General features: G+C 40.7%; 1 protein-coding gene across 2 annotated transcripts in view; it reads right to left on the bottom strand.

Moving 5' to 3' along the window:
• LOC130431921 (inositol polyphosphate-5-phosphatase A-like) overlaps positions 1-21,677 on the bottom strand; it is a 105,217-nt gene that overhangs the window by 49,762 nt on the left and 33,778 nt on the right. For both annotated transcript variants that reach the window (XM_056761142.1, XM_056761143.1), the window contains exons 3-4: positions 21,431-21,531; positions 21,032-21,119 (exon numbers count right to left, since the gene is read on the bottom strand). In XM_056761142.1, the coding sequence (XP_056617120.1) occupies positions 21,032-21,119; positions 21,431-21,531 (189 nt within the window). The remainder of the gene's footprint in view (positions 1-21,031; positions 21,120-21,430; positions 21,532-21,677) is intronic.

Raw genomic sequence — 21,677 nt, forward strand, 5'->3', positions numbered from 1 at the left:
TCTTGAATCAGATGATTTATTTTGGCCGTTCAAAATAAAATAAATAAAAGATTCTTTACATTTCGATGAAAAATCTGTCTGGTATATAGACACACAATAATGCGGCGTCTCCTCCATCAGGTTTCCTCCAGGATGTCCATCTCGCCCTCACAAACCCTTACAAGTACTTCTATGATATGATGGGTTACCGAACAGCATGTGAAGAACATGTAAAAAGACCTCAAATCAACTCTGACAACACTAAATGTGAAGCAAACCATCAGACCTCATACAGGTTAAATAATGTCGATTAGAATCAATTGTGCAGGAAACAGAGCTCTTCTAATGAATGAATGATGAAAGCGTTCAGAGTCAGTGAGATGAGGAAGATGATGATGATGATGATGGAGAATAAAGAGGTGGGTCCGGTCGGATGGCACTGAAGGACTGCAGGAAGGCCTTCTGCATTATTTATGAGCAGCAACACATCTTGAGATTAAACATTTGCAGATTTGTCAAAAGCACAAACAGCAGGTCCTGCTCGTGGCTCCATGTATCAGAGCATTCGGCCCAAAACAACGCAGCACATTTAATTGATGAGAACACTCCCCGCGTGACCCGGACCGCCTGACGGAGGAGAGACACTGAGACAGAGCAGCAAGGGACGGGAATGAAGGTCAGTTTCCAGGAAAAGCCCCTGTTGATTTCTCTCAGCTTTACTTTATGAGAGAGAGCGAGAGAGAGCCATTTACACACAGAGATACTGGAAAATGCACAGAAAATGTGTCCAGGAATTTGTCCCGGGAACGTTAGGTTTTTTTCAGAGAGAGAGAGAGAGAGAGAGAGAGAGAGAGAGAGAGAGAGAGAGAGAGAGAGAGAGAGAGAGAGAGAGAGAGAGAGAGAGAGAGAGAGAGAGAGAGAGAGAGAGAGAGAGAGAGAGAGAGAGAGAGAGAGAGAGAGAGAGAGAGAGAGAGAGAGAGAGAAGAGAGAGAGAGAGAGATTCATTATGTATAATATATTAATGTTCAAATTTATCAAAGTGTAAAAGTTCAATTTATCAGAAGTGATTAAAACATTACAGTATATTCCTCCTGCTCACTAGTTCATCATGTACAGTAAAACAATTTACAAAAATATAGCACAATCATCATGACCTATGAAAATGACATATAGCGCACTCTGAAAACTATTATAAATAATTATTTCAGATGTGAGTGTTTCTCCTAGAACACCTGTTAATGAACTCTTAAATAAATGACTCACACCCACACCCATCATCATAATATAAACTCAAGACTTAATAAATATTTACCGCCAAAGTTCAAGTGGACCCCCCTCAGCGTTCTATTAGCGGCGGTAATGAATCCATTCGTCCCGCCCGTGACAGAGTCCACACCGGTGCCGGACGCGCTGACAGAGAGTGTTTCTCTGTACAATGGCCGGTGTGGAGCGTATGTGTGTCACGTTCAGTCTTATTGATTAGCTGCCAGATTCACTTGAAATAATTAAAAGTATATTTTACATATTTATAAAGCCGACTGTCACAGGCACTACTTAATTTTCCATTAGTCAAATGCCCTCTGTGGCTGCGGGAGGTGACGGGAGATGACTCATTGCCGTAATTGCAGACAGAAAGACAATAAGCGCTCATTAAAAGCCGATTTCATTGGCCACCCTAACAATCTGATATCTGGGTTTGAATCGGACCTCTCAGAAGAGCTTCACTACAATGGGTTCACTGCAAACCTCATCACACGTCACCGTACAAACATCTCTCTTTCCTGGATAACACATCTGATTGCTATCGTTTTTAAATCACTGAATATTAAACTCTAGTAAATAATCGTTACTTAAGGTGATAAGTGATGATATTATTCTAAGAACTGAGATGTTTTGACTCAAATAAAACAGGATAAATAAATCTCTTCATAAAGTGACAGAGTCATGTCAGGAGAGCAGAACAACGTGGAGACATGAGGACTGGCTCTTCTGACTCAACAACTACCCATAACCCCCTGACAACCACACAACAACATACACACTGACACTGACAGCCAGCTTTCCTGTAGCTCAGTGGTAAGAGCATTGCAAGGTTGTGAGTTCGATCCCAGGGGATTGCACATACCTAAGTATACACTCACCTAAAGGATTATGATGACAGACGAAAAAATCGGAGGCAGGGTGTAAATGTGATTGACACAATGTGTGGTCATATTTTTTTATTGTGAGAAAATTTTGGACGCAAATTTCAGACTCAATGTGCAATGGGATTAACTATAATCAGTGTGTGTGTGTGTGTGTGTGTGTGTGTGTGTGCGCGCGTCTGACAGGACTGTGGACCACATCAGCGGCCCATGAGTCGAGAAAGAGACGGCAGCACATCCACTGACCTTTCATGGATTTTCTGTGTTCACTTTGAAAAATGAGCCATAAAGTAAAGATAAAAGTAGTCATTTCTCCAGAGCGGTCACACTCACACACACACACACTTTTGTGTGTCAGTGAGCTTCAGAGGGGTCAAACACTCATGCTGTATGACAGTGTGTACGGCTAAGACATCTGAAGATGGAAGATCTCAATTCCACCTCTCATGAGGCCAACACACACACAAAGGCACACACACACACACAAAAACACGTGCTTAAAACACACACACTCACAAACTCCCTCACACACACTGCAGCTCAAACAGGCCTCACATTCTTTAAGCAGTATAGTTTAGAGGATAAAGTGTTATATATTTACATCATCTGAACCCTTGGGGCATTTCTCCTGAAGTTTAACACAAGACACGAATGGAGGGACGCAAGCGAGCCCCTGACGGATCGGCCCCAGCGGCCGCAAATAAGATCAAGTGACAGAGACGCGTTTAATGAGAGCTTTGTCTGTGTATCCAGTCAAACAGCACATGAGAAATAGACAGCAAGGGCCGATACCCACAATACTCCATCAAACGCCGCATGAGCAATGCTCTGGCAAACACACCACACATCTCCAGTCTCAATCCATATTTCTCTGCTGAAGAGCGTCCCACTTATTGACACATTTACCCCGACTGTCTGTAGCGCTCTTCATCTGCCATCATCTTCCTCTCTCTCTCTCTCTCTCTCTCTCTCTCTCTCTGTCTCTCTCTATCTCTCTCGCTCGCTCTCTCTCTCTCTCTCTCTCTCTCTCTCTCTCTCCCTCTCTCTCTCTCCCTCTCTCTCTCTCTCTCTCTGGATGGCTTGATGGTGCTGGATGACAAACACTGTGTTTGTGCAGTATTGGATATTTATGCAGTGTTTCTCAGTAGACATCAGGTGAGACTGGATGCTGAATAACAAGTCTAGATCTATACACACAAACACACACATACACAAACACACATTCTCACATATACACATTTCCTCTCTCACACACACAGAGTGTATATTTTTTCTTTTTTGTTTAATTTACAAAAAATATCACCAGACATAATCACAAGACAAGTTTAAGATGGAAACACACTAACTGATCAAATCTGCAGATTGGAACAGACTTTCTGTAACAAGTCCAGACTGAAAATCTGGGTAAAATCTAAGCAGAGGTTTTGTAGTGTATTTAAGCCTTTAGTTGAAATTCAACAGACTCTGGAATGAAATGATCATAATGCATCTAGAAATTATGATTTGAAATGAAAAAAAACCATGCAGCTGTATATAGTATAAAATACATGGTATTATTGCAAAGTATTCCAAAGTATATCCTCATGAATAGAATTTAATTGAACAAAACACTTTTTTGAGGACAATACTAGTGTTAAACACACAAGTTTACATTTTTAAAAATGTGACATTTTCTAGAGTTATAAATCCTCAAATGAATAAGTCACACAACTAGACTGACAAACATTAACAGTCATAAAACGGCTGGTAACTAACATCACAAACACACAAACATCCGAGTCACAGGTCTGAGAGGTTCACTCATTCTTTTAAAATCCAGTCTGAACTCAAACGCCGCTCTCAAATGATTGATCTCCAAACCGCTGATTGCATTTTCCATTTTTGCAGAAAATGTTTGGGATTGATCTAAACAAAGCGTAATTGGCCGGGCGGGCGTCCCGCGCCGGACCTGCCAACAATCCAGTGCGCTCTCAAGGTTGGCCGCCTCGCTGGGGAAATATCATGCATTAATTTCATTTAGCCTCTCTTGCAACATCCAATGGCAGAAGTTAATTAAATTGCTTGTCCATTGTGTTCATCTACTTACAAAGTTAATGATATTGTGCGGGGGATTAAAGAGCATTTTATAAAGCACACGGGATGAGAGCTGGCAGCCTCGACATCGCCCGCTTGAACCTTGTCAGTCCGAACGGCCGGCGCTCCCATAATTAGCGGTGAAATGAATGAATCCTTCTGCCAAGCTCATCATGCGGCCCGTGCTCCTCTAACCCCGCCGAGGTCTAAAGCAATAAAATCATCATGCCAATGACATTCAACAACACACACACATCACTGAGTCACAATGAGTTCATCTTCAAACAGACATTATAGAAACTAATTCAGTTCTGACATGTGCTCGACTCCTCTGAATCCTTCACATAGTAAATACTTTAATAAAAGTTTAGTCTCGCTGAAACTTTATGGCTCTGATTTCTGTTCTGCTTCCTGATGTGAAGCAATACATTAAACTTCTCATTTGCATTCCGTTTTGCCAATACGCCACAATCTGTCAATCCAAATCATCTTCACTGCTTCAGCATTAATCCTCACAAATGCTGCATAAAGTAAACTGAGCGGATCGCTTTATACACCACACTTCATTTCATATTTACCTTCTTTATTATAAATATTAATATTATATTTATTATAAATATTTAATTTCATACATTTCTTTAAAAATATCATTTTATAAATGAAAGCCAATGTTCTTATTCCAATATTCTAATCTTTATTTGAAAAAAAAATTCTACTAATCAAACCCTTTATAATTAGTCTAACAGGAAGGAAAAATACAGAAAATAAATAAAGTTCTCAAACACTTTCCAGTCTTTACTGCTAAATACATGAAATACAGAAGAATCCTTGTTAAAGCTACAAAATCACATTGATTTCATCTTTTCTTTTGTTCTTTGATGAACATTAGTGACAGGAGTCACAGCAGCAGGTTTAAGAACGTGGCCCCTTTAAGAGCAGTTGCTCTACGCAGGTCTAACGCACTTCCTAATTTCACAACTCTTTGCATTTATTGAAGACTTTATTCAACTTGTTGAAAACTTTGCTTGTGAAATTACTAGACATATTGTGCTTTCTGGCATAATCAATTTTTTGCATTTGGCAGATGCTTTTATCTTAAAGCGACTTACATTGCATTACACTATACATTAGTTTCTAATTAGGTGCAATGCCTGGGATCGAACCCATGACCTTGATGTTGTTAGCACCATGCTCTAACCACTGATCTACAGGAAAGCTGTTCTTGTTCATTCAAGCACAAAAGAGAAGTTAATACTGATGCGCTATCCGACAGATTCTGACGCATTCTTTAGCCCGTGTGTTCACCAGACTGGACCGCTGTCACATTGAGCCGTGTTCTACAGCCAGAAACTGTCGATCTATACTGGACATGTCAATACAACCATTTCAAATCACGCCAAAATAGTTTAAAGGCCTTTATATTAATACGAGCATTACATTATGTAACGCTACAATGATAACACAAAAAACGGATGTTGCATTAATGGCGTTAAATATTTTTAACACGTTAATCTGAAAAAATGTATGGCATGCGTTAACGCATTTACGTTGACTGCTCTAATACCTTAAACTTAAAGTTTTTTATTTATTTTCTGTTGTCATTTACTCACCCTGTTGATTATTATTACCCCTCCTTTCTCTCTCTATTTATATTTTTTGTTTATTTTTTTACTATCATTATTTTTTGTGATGCTTTATTTTTGGTGGGGGCGTTCGAATGTTTTATTTTGTACAGGCTGTATTGAGTTGCTTTTCTCTTATTTTTCTTTGCTTGTTACATTATTGAAAAAAAATGTATCACAATTTTCAGTTCAGTGATATCATCCACTACCATAGTTGGAAAAAATATAATGAAGAAATTTTGAAGAATTTAGGATAACAAACAGTTTAGTGCACCTTTGACTACCATTTAATGTTTCCTACTGTGGCAGTCAATGATGTCACAGCATTGAAAATTGCTAACATTCTTTGAAATATCTTTCTCTCTGTTCATCAGAACAAAGTCATTTAAACAGGTGTAAAATGACATGAGCCTGAATAAATGATGACAGAATTTTCATGTTTGGGTGAACTATCACTTTAAAATTGTACAGTAATTTACTCCTATAACAATACATTTCTCTATCATTGTATAAACCATACAGGCATTTTCCATTCAAACCCCAATAAATCCCAGATTTTATGAACTCTCTGAATATTCCTTTCATGCCATATGTGTAGTGTATTTAAATAAATGTGCTCCACCCGGCTAATCGGATCATCTTCTGAAGGGTCACGTCCATGATAACCATTGTCTACATTATTACATCCACACACAAAAAAAGTCATACAGGAACGATTCGGGCATCCATTACTAATTAAAGTGACATTAGCGCCCATTCTCATTGGCGGCGTGGTGCATGAACCCAAAGCCATCATTTAATTGTTTCAGATGCCAAGGATAAAATGCTTTTAATACACTTACGCTCATTAATGTAAATCATATTCCACTATGGATGTCCAATAATTAAAAAGAATATTTCAGAGCGTTTTCCTCTTTGAAAAGGTACTTCATTAGATAGAGATTCTTTCAGGGCGCACAGGTCTACAGAAATATTGATTTTCCCTTATTCTCCACGCTTGAAAATATTGTTAATGTTGACGTTGAATGTTCATCAATCTAGATTATCATGCTATTTAATATCTGCCCTGTTCCCCTGATCGTTTCTTATGCATTTGATTGGATTATGACTGTATGCGAGACGAGGGCCGAGCGCCGGATGAGACGAGGATTGGATGTGATTTCCTAAAGTCTTACAAAAGAGCCGCAAGGACATCAACTCCACAAGAAAACTTTCTTTCAAACTTTTCATTGGACGATACGTGACCCGCGTGATGATGTTTGATTCCCTGTGACCCAGAAACACACGGGGGTTGTGCTTTGGTTTGAAATGTAGGCCTGTGATTGGTTTCTCACCGTTTGATCACGGATCTATATTCTCTTTAAACTTAGAGCCCCGGTGGCCTTGCCAAGACATACGGCTCCCCGCGGATGTCCGACACGATACAGCTTTATAGTGGCAAGCTACAATAAAATAAATCTTACCGTCATACATCAGTTCATTTCGTGACTGATTTATCAAAACGCACCTCTTTTTTTCTTCCAAAAAGAGACAACGTTCCCCCATCCCCCATAACCATCAAATTAAATACAGTTTTAAACGGGCACGCGGTCACCTGGGCCGATCTAACATCGTTAGGAGAACCGCTGTCATTTAATCTAGTGCCAATTAGAAATTCGGAGGCCTGAGATTCTTGGCTCGGCCGAAAGTTTAAATACGACTTTCCTCTCAAAACGGTCCGAGGTGTTTTCAGAGCACAAACAGTGGGCACGGATCCGTGACGTTTTAGCCAGAGCCCAGAGAAAGCCAGATCACCCTCGCGTCTCCACTAAGTCCCGAGTCCGGACGGCGTTCTGGGATTCTTTGTCTTTATGTAAAAGCCGATGCCTGGCGATGATGTGTTATGTAAAGTTGGCTGGGATAGATTTAAATGGCAGGATATCCTCCGCGCTGGCTTAGTTACAGCTCAGTGCATCAGCAGGCCTGAAGAGAAAGTCGGCACAGTGAGAACCGGCGCACGTCAATGGCCGCAGTGCCGCGATTTTCTCAGATCGCTGAAATTGTCACGGGGTTATTTGCGTGATAATCATGACATGCAAAAGAAAGGTGTGGGGGGGCTTTTGGAATACAAATGCTCTTTTAGTTTATCTGGGCAATCAGCGTATCCAAACCAACCACTTAAAGAATATCAAGTGCACTATTGGGAGCCTAAATCTCAAGCATTCGGTCGTGCTTGGAAAATAAGAGCAGCGCTTTGAGATCTCCGAGAGACGGCGAAGGATCATGGGATTACAGCAGACAAAATCAACCAAACACTCAATGCTGTAAGAAATATAAAGCCAAAAAACGTCTTCCGAATAACAGGAACAACCCTCATGTTGCTGAGGAAGACAAAATCTTTTTTATGTTCATACACTAAAAAGAAACGGTGAGCGGTGGAGTGGTTTGACATGACCAGAAAGTTTATACAGTCATTCATTCGGGTGTATAACTGGCTAAAGGTCAAAATGTTTAAAGAGCTTGACAGAAATTCAGATTCATGAGATTTAGTTTTTCTCATCATCGTCTGTAATGAGTGCTTGACAGATGAGCATCTCATTCAGAACAGAGAGATCTTTCAGTCCATCACTGCATGAGGTGCTTCACTGCTTCAGTCAGGAATGAACGTCTGTTCCAGATGTTTTCAGCGTAAGAACAGGAATGAAAGTAGCTCGGAATAAGTCGAATTTAGCTAAAAGAGCATAACATCCAGTCTCATCACAGTAATGAGCTTCTAAACAGATGGACACAAGAGAGGCATTCAGAGCCTGTGTGTGTGATTCAAGTCCACTTGGACAGAATTAAACGCTGAAATATGGTTATGTTTTGTTTTATGAGAGGTTTGTGTGTGCTGCAGAGATTCTGATCTGATGTCCAGGTGGACACAAACAACAGATAAACAACACACAACACGCCGCTTATCACATGATTCTTAGATTAATGTTCACCTGTCTGTCTGTGATCTCTCAGGACAACATTCAGTCCTTTAAAAATAAGAATAAAACCATCCTCTTCCTCAGTTAGACACTCCACGTCTTAACCTTCTAAACTTGAGGTAACTGGATTTATTGTGCTGAATAAAATCAATCTGTAAAGATCCAGGCCAGAGAAAGAGCGCATTATGAGGGTGAGATGCCAAGCCCTCGCCGAGTCTTCAAGACATCACTTGTGTCACTTCAAATCAACCCATCTGTATCAATGTCAATGACAATGAGTCCAGCATCTATTTTAAAAGAAATCTCAGCTCAAAGGAGACTTTTAGAGGTAAAACTTATTTTTTTTAAATGCATGAATGCAAGACTACAGAATTCTTCTTAGATAAAGAAATCCAAAGGCTGAGATGGCAAATGAAATAAAAAATATGAAATAGGGGAAATTAAGAAAGGAAATAAAAAGTTAAAGACAAAGGGACAGAAAAGGAGAAAGAACCAGAAAGAAAAAGTAGGAGGAAAATGAAGAAAAACAATAAAGAGAGAGAGACTTCCCTTTATTCTGCTACTTAAATGTATATTTTGTTTTTGTAAATCTTTATTTAAACTAAACTCTATTTCTGTTTTTATAAGTTGCACTACATACATCACACTTTATTTAATTTTTTTACTATAATTATCTTTCTTTTTGTTTGTTAACATTTATACTATGTTTACGCAGCCCAGTGGCAATACGAATGTACATTTTGTCATGCCAATAAAACAGACATAAATTGAATTTGAGAGAGAGCGAAAGAAAGAATGAAAGAAAGAAAGAAAGAAGGAAGGAAGGAAGGAAGGAAGAAGAAAGAAGAAAGAAAAAAGAAAAAAAGGAAGAAAGAGAAAAAGAAAGAAAGAAGGAAGGAAGAAAGAAAATAAAAGAGAGCAAAAGAGAAGGAAGAGAGAAGTTATAACATTTACATTCATGCATTTGGCAGACACTTTTATCCAAAGCGACTTACATTTCATTATCCTATACATTTATACACAGGTATGTGCAATCCCCTGGGATCGAACCCACAACCTTGCGTTGTTAACACAATGCTCTTACCACTAAGCTACAGGAAGCTAATGCAGGAAGGAAGGAAGGAAGGAAGGAAGAAGAAAGAAAGAAAAAAAGAAAGAAAGAAAGAAAGAAAGAAAGAAAGAAAGAAAGAAAGAAAAAAATGAAAGAAAGAATGAAAGAAAGAAAGATGAGTGGTGTGGTCTGATAAGTGCTGTAGATGTGCGGCACAATACTTGCTAATTCTATTAAGTGTGTGAGTTTGTGTGTGTGGGACCGAGTGTGTGTGTTGCAGGTGCTTTCCTAAACAATGCAGGAGCGAGAGAATAAAGCGATTGGATAAGAAGATGAGGGAAGACTTCAGGACACATGGGCCGTGCCAAGACCATTATGGGTATTGAACATATCCCACAATGCACCAAAAGATGCCAACACAACGCAGCTCGCTGTCTTCATCGCAGGAGTGTCTGCAGGACGTCCTGACGCAGGTAATATGATGAAATGCAGCTCATTCAAAAGAGCCATCGTTCATATGGATTTCACCTCTCACCCACTTATACAAACACACGCAGAGCCTTCAGAACAACAATTCAACACCTGTAGCACCTCAAGTTTCTCATTTCAATCCACTTTTACCCGTTTCCATCCTCATAGATGCTGTGATGTATGATTTGCACGCTTTTTTATGAAATTGTGTCTACACGGCGTAACACATTTCATTGCACATTATATTTCTATTCATACTCTTTGCAAAATCTACAGAGGGTCACCAACCTAGCGCTGAACCAATTTAACAATCTGAGGGCAAAGAAACACATCAGTTCTTCCGTTACCTTTCAAGAAATCGCCTGGATTACAGATAACGATTTTTCCCTGCCATTAACCGCAAGTACGTGACACATCCCCACACAGACGGCCGGTTCTCTTACATCCCGAATCCCGAGCTGGGGAGGAAAAAAACAAGACAGGCACTTTCATCTCTTCAGAACGTGTGGATTAGTGTCTGATGGGTCCCCGAGTGTGTCTCGCCCCTCCTCCCCGCAACGCACCTGTGCAGTGCCGTCCCGGAGGACCCGGCGTGCGCGGGGGGACATATATACACTTTAACTGCGAAAAGGTCAGGCGGGCCGAAGGAAGCAGGCAAACACGGAGGCTCTGCCGATGAATCACAGGAGATTTGGTGCATGGCAGCGAATGAGTAACCCAGCAAAGCCCATTATTTCCCTTCTTCTCCAGCAGGGCCTGGATTCATGCCGGCGCATGGCACCAGTTCATTAGGAGGAAATATCATTCCTCCGCCGTGGAGCTGACCGCGGACGTGACGAGCCCCCGAAGGCCCCACGGACCCAGTTTAATTCCACATCGTCCGCTCCGGATAGAGCCTTCATCTCCGTCTGTGTGATCAATACTATATCAGTGTAAATTAAAATGACAATCTCAAAGTAATTAAGCCTGTTAATGTTTGATTTAAATGTCATTATTTGCTCATGACAAGAGGGCGAGGCGGGCGACACTGCTCTTCAATGTGTGTGTGTGTATTTTAACTCCAGATAGATGCTCTAGTTGGCCGACCGATTGACGTTTTACAGATGAAGACCCTCCTTAACACCTCGCAGAATCTGATTTACATGAGCAATCTGATCAAACCTGCCAGACCCTGTAACACATGTGTTGTTTGGAATGAGATCGTTTAAAAAAACTCACGTGTTTATTTGACAAAAACAGACTAGAAAAGATATTACATAAAAATGTTAAACATTCCAACAGTAAATAAGAATGTGAATATGTGACCGCTGATTTCTACTCAGAAAGTAAAAAAAAACAAAGGCTAAGAAATGAAAACATGTAACGCTAATAAAAAGAAGTGCGTGATCGTGTCTATAATATTAGTAATCTCTAAATCTTTTACCCATATTTATAACTTAAGAGATATCAAACTACAATCGTCGAAAACAGCTGATTTAAATAATAAAGAAATAAGACCGTTAAACAGAATATCAGCTGACTTCTATATTGATGTGAAACCCATTGAAAAGCTAAACAACGGCACAAATCTGTCACATGAAGAAATCATTGATCAATTAATTTATTAACATGTGTGCTCACGAAGGAAACATCAAGCTCATTCTTCAGTCCTGTAATCCTCTCTCCCTGGTTAAGAGCTTTAATGTGAGCAAGTTAATAAAGACTTCTCCTCCCTAATGAGCATTTACTGTCAGACTGACTCCTTAAAAACCCATAGAGTGACATCATGAAAAACCTGCGACACGTATCACTTTCTCCTACTCCAGAGAAACGTCACTTCCTTCTGAGACACCTGTCACTTGTTCCTAAAGCACCTGCCACTGCACCTTAGAGACCTGTGATTTCCTTCTGAGACACATAACACTTTATCCAACTCTAGACTGAAGAAACGTCACATCCTGCTGAAACACTTATTACTTCCTCCTGAGACGTACGTCATTTCCTGCTGAGACAAATGTCACTTCCTCCTGAGACGCACGTCATTTCCTGCTGAGACATATGTCACTTTTTGCGGAGATGCAACGTCACTTCCTCCTGAGACGCTGTCATTTCCTGTTGAAACAGACATCCCTTTCTGCTGAGACACCTGTCACTTGTTCCTAAAGCACCTGCCACTGCACCTTTGAGACCCGTGATTTCCTTCTGAGACACATAACACTTTATCCAACTCTAGACTGAAGAAACGTAACATCCTGCTGAAACACTTATTACTTCCTCCTGAGACGCATGTCATTTCCTGCTGAGACAGACGTCCCTTTCTGCTGAAACACACGTCACTTCCTGCTGAGACACATTTCACTTCCTTCTGAGATGCATGTCATTTCCTGCAGAGACAGACGTCACTTCCTGCTGAGACAGACGTCACTTCCTGCTGAGACAGACGTCACTTCCTGCTGAGACAGACGTCACTTCCTGCTGAGACAGACGTCACTTCCTGCTGAGACAGACGTCACTTCCTGCTGAGACAGATGTCACTTCCTGCTGAGACAGACGTCACTTCCTGCTGAGACACATGTCACTTCCTGCTGAAAAACATGTAACTTCCTGCTGATGCACACATCACTTCCTGCTGAGACAGATGTTACTTCCTGCTGATGCTCACATCACTTCCTGCTGAAAAAAGATGTAACTTCCTGCTGAGGCGCACGTCACTCCCTGCTGTGACAAATGTCACTTCCTGCTGAGACGCACGTCATTTCCAGCTGAGACAGACGTCACTTCCTGATCTGGTGGTGTTGGTGGCAGATAAAGGCCACTCAGCATGTTTTTAAGTGATCACTACAGATGCTGTTTTAAAAGCGGGTGAGATGGTTTCACAGCTCCTGGTGTGTCACATCTGTCTTTCTAATGTCTGTGTGAGCTGCATTTGCCCGCTAAGCTCTAAAGCAGAAACATTAACGATTGACAACGTTAAACAGCTCGTGACATCAGCAGATGGTGAAGAACAGCCGCCTGTCTCTGTGGGATCTGCTGAAGTGCTCACAGGCTCTTCATCAAACACTCTAATGAGACCCAAACGCTTGGGCTTAATGAATTATTAAATGCCAGTCAATAAAGGATAAATAAGAACAACAAATGTGACCGTGGGGTATTTAATTAGCAGAGGAGCAGCGCTGCATCTCTGATGTTATGCTAATATCTATTGAGGCTTTGGGTGAGATCAGATTCTTTCCCCAGAACGCCTGTGATCCATCAGAGAGCTGTTGATTCATGTCCCACTCATTAATAGTCCTTCAGCGTGGAGGCCGGAGGGCGTCAGACCGACTTCCAAATCAATGCTCATCATCAGATTCAATGCATCTAACGGTCAACCGCAGTGTGACGGCAACATCACAACGTGTGAGTGTTTGGAGTCATGAGAAGAGAAAAATAATAGAGAGCTTTAGAAGCATATGGTGTTGTTTACCTGTGCAAAACACATAACAAGGAGGGGGGCGTTTCCACTGAGATGCTAAGCGCTTGCTGAGGCGTTTTGTCTAACCAACTACAAAAATTAACCATTAACCAGTAAATGTAGACGGGTTTCATAAAGAAAAATCTAAACACCAAGATACAAATAAAAATCTGAGTGGCTTTAACTTTCATTTCTTGTGTTTTCATGTTTTTTTCCCTACAATATTGAAACGCTGTTTGCATAAATAAATTTTACACTGAGGATAGAAACACTTCTATTCTGTCATCATTTACTCACCCTTGAGTTGATCCAGATCTGTACAAATGTCTTTGACTTGATGAACACAGAGAAAGATATTTGGAAGAATGCTCATAACCAGACAGATTTTTCACATAGTACAAAAAAATACAATGTTAGTCAAAAGTGCCTCAGAACCGTTTGCTGTCCTACATTCTTCAAAATATCTTCTTTTGTGTTCAACAGAACTAAAAATGATAAAGTATTTTGTCCTACTATGGGAGCCAATGGGTGTTGAGATCTTGGTTACAAGCGTTCTTCCAAATATCTTTATCTGTGTTCATCAGGATAAAGACATTTATACACATTTGGAACAACTCGAGGCAAGTACATGATGACACAATTGTCATTTTTGCGTGAACTGTACCTTTAAGATCTTTTTATATGCATTTGATGATATTGAATGTCACGGTAATTCATAAGCCGAAATAAGTTAGCGATAATGAAGACATGCACACATATGACATGACCTTTGACCTCACACACACACACAGCTAATGATGGGCTGCAGCATTAAGATGCTTTTAGCCGCATTAATAATACTGATGGAGTGTGTGTGTTTGTGTTCATGTCACACACAAACACACACGTGCTCGGCGTGAGATGATGTCAAATGAAGGGTGAGCAAAGTCAGCCGGCTGTAATTAAAGACTGAAGTCTTTTAGAGGGTGACGACAGGTTACTCTGTCCACAGGAACAGAAAATACAAACTAATACAACATATGACAACACAACACACGTGATGAGTGACTAAAGAGTCAAATTGGATTTGATTAACTTTATAACTTTATATAACTCTAAATCAGATGAGAACTCTCTCTCTTTATCTCTCTCTGTTTTTTACTCTTACTGTATGTCACACTTGAAGCTTTCCTGTAGCTCAGTGGTAAGAGCATTGCGTTAACAACGCAAGATTGTGGGTTCGATCCCAGGGGATTGCAAATACCTATGTAAAATGTATAGGATAAAGCAATGTATGTCGCTTTGGATAAAAGCGTCTTCCAAATGCCTAAATAAAAAAAAATGTTTGAAGGTCTTGAAATAAACTATTAAGAAAAATCCAAACCATCTGTTCCCACACAATCCTTGTTTTGATATTTTCTTCCCTTCTGAAGAGACGCTGTAAGTGCAGCAGATCTGTGAGTGTGTTTGTGTGAGTTCATGTAAATTTGAGGAAACCGAGGCAGGCCAGATTGGGTTTCCCTCTCCTCATTTTAATTCCCATCGGCAGAGGAAGGACATCCATCAGGCCGTGGGCAGAGGACACCTCCCGCCTGCTCACAAATGCACGGAGCTCGCAATAAAATGAACCTTGTGCCAATTGTTTTCCCACACGTTTGATGGGCTGCCGGCACTTCATCTGTTACCATGAGGATATAAAAGAAGTGGAAAACAGATGCGCATAAAATGATGAGCAATGAGTTTCTCACACGCAGAGTTAAACATTTCGCTGCACGATAAGATATCAGTCCAAGGGGCACTTTTACATTAAATGTGACGTTATTATTCACCTACAATTACATCACAAACACTCCACCTGAATATAAAACACAATTTCTGTTCCAGAGAGTAAAGCCGCCTCCTGAAGCATCCGAGCAATAGAAAGAAATAAGTTTCTATTAGCTGTCGTTGCTTCAAACCAAGATAGAAAAAGCTCAGATATATATTATGTCATCAATACTTTCAACCATTCGAGGGGGATTTTTCTCCTTTGATTTGCAATGGATTCTGGGATTTAATTTTCTGTAAAGGGGCATGCAGCATTGCTTTAGAATTTGACAAAACCAATGTTTTCATAGATGCAGTTTCTAAGATTTTGGAACAGAGTGGAAACATACAAACGCTCTGTATTTGCAGTGCAAGTAGGTATGATGGGAAACGAGTGGTGTTGAGAGAGAGAGAGAGAGAGAGAGAGAGAGAAAGAGAGCGAGATCGGGGAGAGAGAGAGAGAGAGAGAGAGAGGGCGAGAGAGAGCGAGAGAGAGAGAGAGAGAGAGCGAGATCGGGGAGAGAGAGAGAGAGAGAGAGAGAGAGAGAGAGAGAGAGAGAGAGAGGGCGAGAGAGAGAAAGGGAGAGAGAGAGAGAAAGAGAAAGGGAGAGAGAGAGAGAAAGAGAAAGGGAGAGAGAGAGAGAGAGAGAGAGAGAGGGAGAGAGGGAGAGAGAGAGAGAGAGAGGGAGAGAGAGAGAGAGAGGGGGAGAGAGAGAGAGAGAGGGAGAGAGAGAGAGAGAGGGGGAGAGAGAGAGAGAGAGGGAGAGAGAGAGAGAGAGAGAGAGAGAGAGAGAGAGAGAGAGAGAGAGAGAGAGAGAGAGACAGAGAGAGAGAGAGAGAGAGAGAGAAAGAGAGCGAGATCGGGGAGAGAGGGCGAGAGAGAGAGAGAGAGAGAGAGAGAGAGAGAGAGAGAGACAGAGAGAGAGAGAAAGAGAGCGAGATCGGGGAGAGAGAGAGAGAGAGAGAGAGAGAGAGAGAGAGAGAGAGAGAGAGAGGGCGAGAGAGAGAGAGAGAGAGAGAGAGAAAGGGAGAGAGAGAGAGAAAGAGAAAGGGAGAGAGAGAGAGGGAGAGAGAGAGAGAGAGAGGGAGAAAGAGAGAGAGAGAGAAAGAGATGGGGAGAGAGAGTGGGGGTAAAATCCTTCAGTCTGTGTTTATTTGCTCTCAACACCTCCTAAGCGATCAATATTTTTAATTTGGGGCCAAGTTATTATTTTTCACATCACTGTGCTGGAGAGCAAAGTAAAGTGGCTCATATTTTAGCACTAAAAAGATCGATATGACAGCTTCACCTTCACTCTGGCCCTTACACACACACACACACTCACACGGGACCGGGGGTGCCGGGGGGCCGCACACACACACACAGGTGATTTACTCACCCCTTACATTCAACTGAATCTACTGAAACCACACACACACACACACTCGCAGCGTAAGTTTACCTGCAGGATCATGTGTGCTTGTCACAAACACGTTAAGTGCGTGTCACATACGTGTTGTTGTTGGTGTGAGGGCACAGAAGAGCCTCCAGACCTCTAGCAGGTGCACCGGCTCATCTATGTAATCCATTAACTGCGTATATATTTCACCGCACATTTTTCCAGCACCTCGTGTCCGCTCCCCCTCATAATTCACATCTGATGGCAGATTCATCGATTGTCGCTCAGCACACATCTACACATCCCTATGTGTGTCTGTGTGTGTGTGTGTGTGTTTTGAGTGATGGTGTGTAAGAATTATGACTCTACTAACATCCGGACCATTCAAACAGCTTTGGGCTGTTCCGTGGCTCACAACACTATATTGAAATAGGAGGCCGGGGATTTAGTTTGCAATATTTTAAGCTGGTTATGTTCAGGGTCTCAGCGCTAGAGAAAAGCCTGGAGGAGGAATTAAAGTGTGATTCATCACCAAAAAATCTATCACTGACCTGAATATACATCAGATTCTAGACCAACGTGCGATAGAATAAACAGTGAATGTGAGAATGGTTTTCGATGAACTAAAATCACTTTAAATATAAAAGAGCCACAAATCTCAATGATATTCCGCAGCGAGACGCGTGATTGCAGGAAATCATTCATGGATCAGCACAAATGATGCAGGAGATGTGAATAGGGTTGGGTATCGTTTGGGTTTTTTCCGATACTGTTGCCACATCGACAGTTTTAAAACTGTACCAGTGCCTAAACCGATACTTTTAGAAATGAGCCACAAAACACCAGTGGATTACATTAAAGAACAAAATGTTGAATTACAAATATTTTTAAGTAACAAAAATACTCAAATTCACAATTAAAGTGAATGTGAAATTAGCATGTACCCTAACATTGCCAGAAAGGTTTTATAGTGTTTACAGGTTACCTTGTTTACCCTCCATGCTCGCTATAGTTGTATTAAATATGGGCAGAAAATGCGTTGAATATATAATAAAAGTTTAACTAAATTTACAGAGACCTCTTGGCTACATAGAAGTGCATTATTTTAAAAACAGACAGACAGATGTCTCAATCGACGGCACAGTCTACATTTACGTGGCACTGAAATGATTTACATACCGGATACTCGTGGGGTGTCGGTACACGTCCCTAGATGTGAAGCACCAAACTCTTTACATGCTTGACAATACAAACACACACTCATACACACACTCTGTGTGGCTCTATGGATCTCTGTGTCAGTATCTACTCTTTGTGAGGGGTCATGGGCATCGGCGGTCTGACTAAAGCACATGACACTTCTAATGCCGCCCGACGGGACACAACAGAGCAATGTTATCAGCCATCAGCCTGAGATATCATCACACACACAGAGAGAGAGAGAGAGAGAGAGAGTGAGAGAGAGAGAGAGAGTGTGAGAGAGAGAGAGAGAGAGAGAGAGAGAGAGTGTGAGAGAGAGAGAGAGAAATAGAGAGAAAGAGAGAAATGAGTGTGTGTGTGTGTGTGTGAGTGTGTGTGTGTGTGTGTGTGTGTGTGTGTGAGCGAGTGAGTGAGTGAGTGTGTGTGTGTGTGTGTGTGATATAAAACACATCACCTGATGTCACTCTAACACATGTGTACATTCATCATGAGCAGTACCACGGCCTGTTTTCCGCCTGCAGACCTGAGGCAGGTTTTTAACAGCCCTCAGTGAATGAAACAGGACTGTTACTCTAATATTATCATGTGTCTCTGATGGATTTCGGCTCCAATTAAAAATTAGTGTCACAGCAGTAAGTTATTGTGTGTTGCCAGACGAGGGCGAGTTAGCTTTAACACACTGTGACAAGCACACACACACGCATACACACACACGTGCATAGGTAATAAGGGGCGGATATTAGTGCACATCATTACCCATGAGCCTCTGGGCCCTGGGGCAGAGCGGCATGATAAATATTAATGGTCTGGAACTGGTGAACTGAGGGGGGCTCGTATGATCAGCGATGCTTCCTCTAATTGACATTTTACCTCCTGTATACTTTACAAGAGCCATAAAACAACCACTGCTGTCACTCAAAATCCTGAACGGACACACAGACCTACAGAACTATTCATCTCACGGAGACAAAGATTCATTTCAACGAATCTCTTTGATAAAACTGAATCATTCACACAATCATTCAGATGTGTTTGAAAGTCCGCTCGTGTGTTTCTGTAATTGTTGTGGGTTTCCTCAACATCCTCCTCAATTCCTCCGAACAAACACAACACACATCTCTCTGCATAAGCACACCGCATATGTAAACTAATATTCTGTGTTTTTCACAAGAGAAGCAAACAAATCTCACGCCACAAGAATATCGACGGGTGGAGCGGACAACAAACAGTTACAGGAGAAAAACAAACGTGGGCGGCGTGCAGGTAAATGACACGCATGATGTCTGAGCAGACTATTAAGAGATTTATTGACTGTCGCGGACACTCCAAATGTTGTGATCGGCAAAATACTCTTTATTAAACACAACTCTGATCTGCATCTTGATTGGCAAAGGCTTTAGATGAACACGTCTGTCAAATGTGAAAATGTAAATTGAGACATCTGTCATAATAACTTTTTTAAGTCTCGAACAAACATGCTTAACAAATCTTTGATTAATGCACATTTAAAAAGTTAGATATGTCGATGTGTATATCAATATATTATTTAAATACACATGTAAATTATGTATGTGTATTAACAAATTATCAGTTAATCATTTAAGCTCAATTAGAGAAAGATTGAAGCCAGTGATTTCTGCTCATCTATTCACTGGACTTTTATCACTGAGCTTCTGCTTCCACCTCGTGGCCACTGCCGGTAACTGCTGCTATCCTGAAATTAAATTCTGAAGATCAACCAGAACTGATCTAAAGATGTGAACTTGACAACTCCGAGATTATAAATCCAGTCCTAGAGAAATTGTGTGCAAATGGTAAATTCACGCAGTAACAAATCGCAGAAATGTTGTCGCTGCTGTAAAGTTTTTCAATAACAATGCAATTGGTCATCTCTGTGACTAAACACAATAAACAAGCATTAACCAAGGCCAAGTTTAATTTACAGCTTACAATTCAGACACCAGAAATTCAGGTTCTCTACAGCATTTAACACGACTGAAAAGCAAACAGAATCAACCATCTAAAACTGAACGATTCAATGCTTCTCATGACCCTAGGCAGCTCTGAAGACGACAAAAGATCTTTGATGATTTACAAATGTTTGACCACAAAATAATTCTGGCAAATCACCGTGTTCAGTGTTTTGGTCACTCTACTACAATTGTAAACAGCAAAAATCTAGAGTGAATATGTCAGGCCGCATTAGATTTGAATCATTCTCAGGATATGAATTTTGGATATCAACAATAAAATTTGTACTAGTAAAAATGTAATTACTGATATCAAAAATAGTAAATGTAACTAGTAGAAATAATATTCTTGATATGAAGAATTATTGGATTGTTGATATAAAAATTGATATACTGAGAATGATAAAAAGCTATTTCGGCTTGATCATCTTCATATTACTAGTTGAAATACATTTTTTTTATATCAAGAATACACATTTCTGCAAGTGATGACGTCATTGTTGATATCAAGAATTATAATTTTTTCTAGTAAAAAATTGAATTGTTGATATCAAAAATGTATATCCTGAGTATGATTAAAAGCTAATTCGGCTTGCCATAGAGTGAGCAGGTGTGTCCAATACTTTACAAGATACACCACATAGATAGACAAATGCATTGAGACCATACATCGGGTGTCCAAAGTCAGTACTGGAGGCCCTAATCAAACACACCTGAACAGCTAATCAAGGTCTCACAAAGCAAACTAGAAACTTCCAAACAGGTGTGTTGAGCCAAGTTGGAGCTAAACTCTGTAGTGCTGTGGCCCTCCAGGACTGACATTGGACACACGTTCTAAAATGACCAAACCTGCTCAGAAAGACGCCCCCGTGTGGTCACTGAAGAGAACGGACAGCGGTGCAGACAGAATATCTCTGTGGAGTTTGGTCAGCGCAAAGGTTTGAATGACAGAAGATGCGATGCAACTTACCGTGAAATGCTCCTGGGATTTGTAGTTCTTGTCGAGATACACACGAGCTCTGGTGAAGCCACTCATGGCATCACTGGACAGAAGATCCCTGACACCAGAAATAAACACAAATTTAACACGCATGTAAAGATTACCGTGGTATCTGCTGGTGTTCTCTGGAGAATCGGCTGTCGTGGTTTGTTTTGTACAGTAATAATGACTCACTGACAGCAAAATTACATGTCTGAATTATATAACATCATTCATTTTACAGATAAACATTTCAAAATTTGTTTAATTTGATATGCAAATAATTTACATGATATGATCTGAAGCATGATTGAACAGTGAACACTAATGGGATGGATTACATCACATCTGAATGAGCCAATGAGCAGGCAGGAGGATATTAGGACTTACTTGATGAAACTGTCCACGTGCATCATGGACGCTTCATAATTCTTCCCACCAACTTCCTGACAGTGAAGAGCCACAAAGTGCGGACTGTGTGTTTTAACTGTCTGCAAGACAAGAAGAGACATCAAACATCAATACTGAATATTAAAAAAAATTAGTGGTGGGCATAGATTAATTTTTTTAATCTAGATTAATCTAGATTAATTCCAAGATTAATCTAGATTAATCTAGATTAAAATGGCTCATTTGA

The sequence above is a fragment of the Triplophysa dalaica genome, chromosome 11, assembly GCF_015846415.1.
Source record: "Triplophysa dalaica isolate WHDGS20190420 chromosome 11, ASM1584641v1, whole genome shotgun sequence".
NCBI lineage: Eukaryota > Metazoa > Chordata > Actinopteri > Cypriniformes > Nemacheilidae > Triplophysa > Triplophysa dalaica.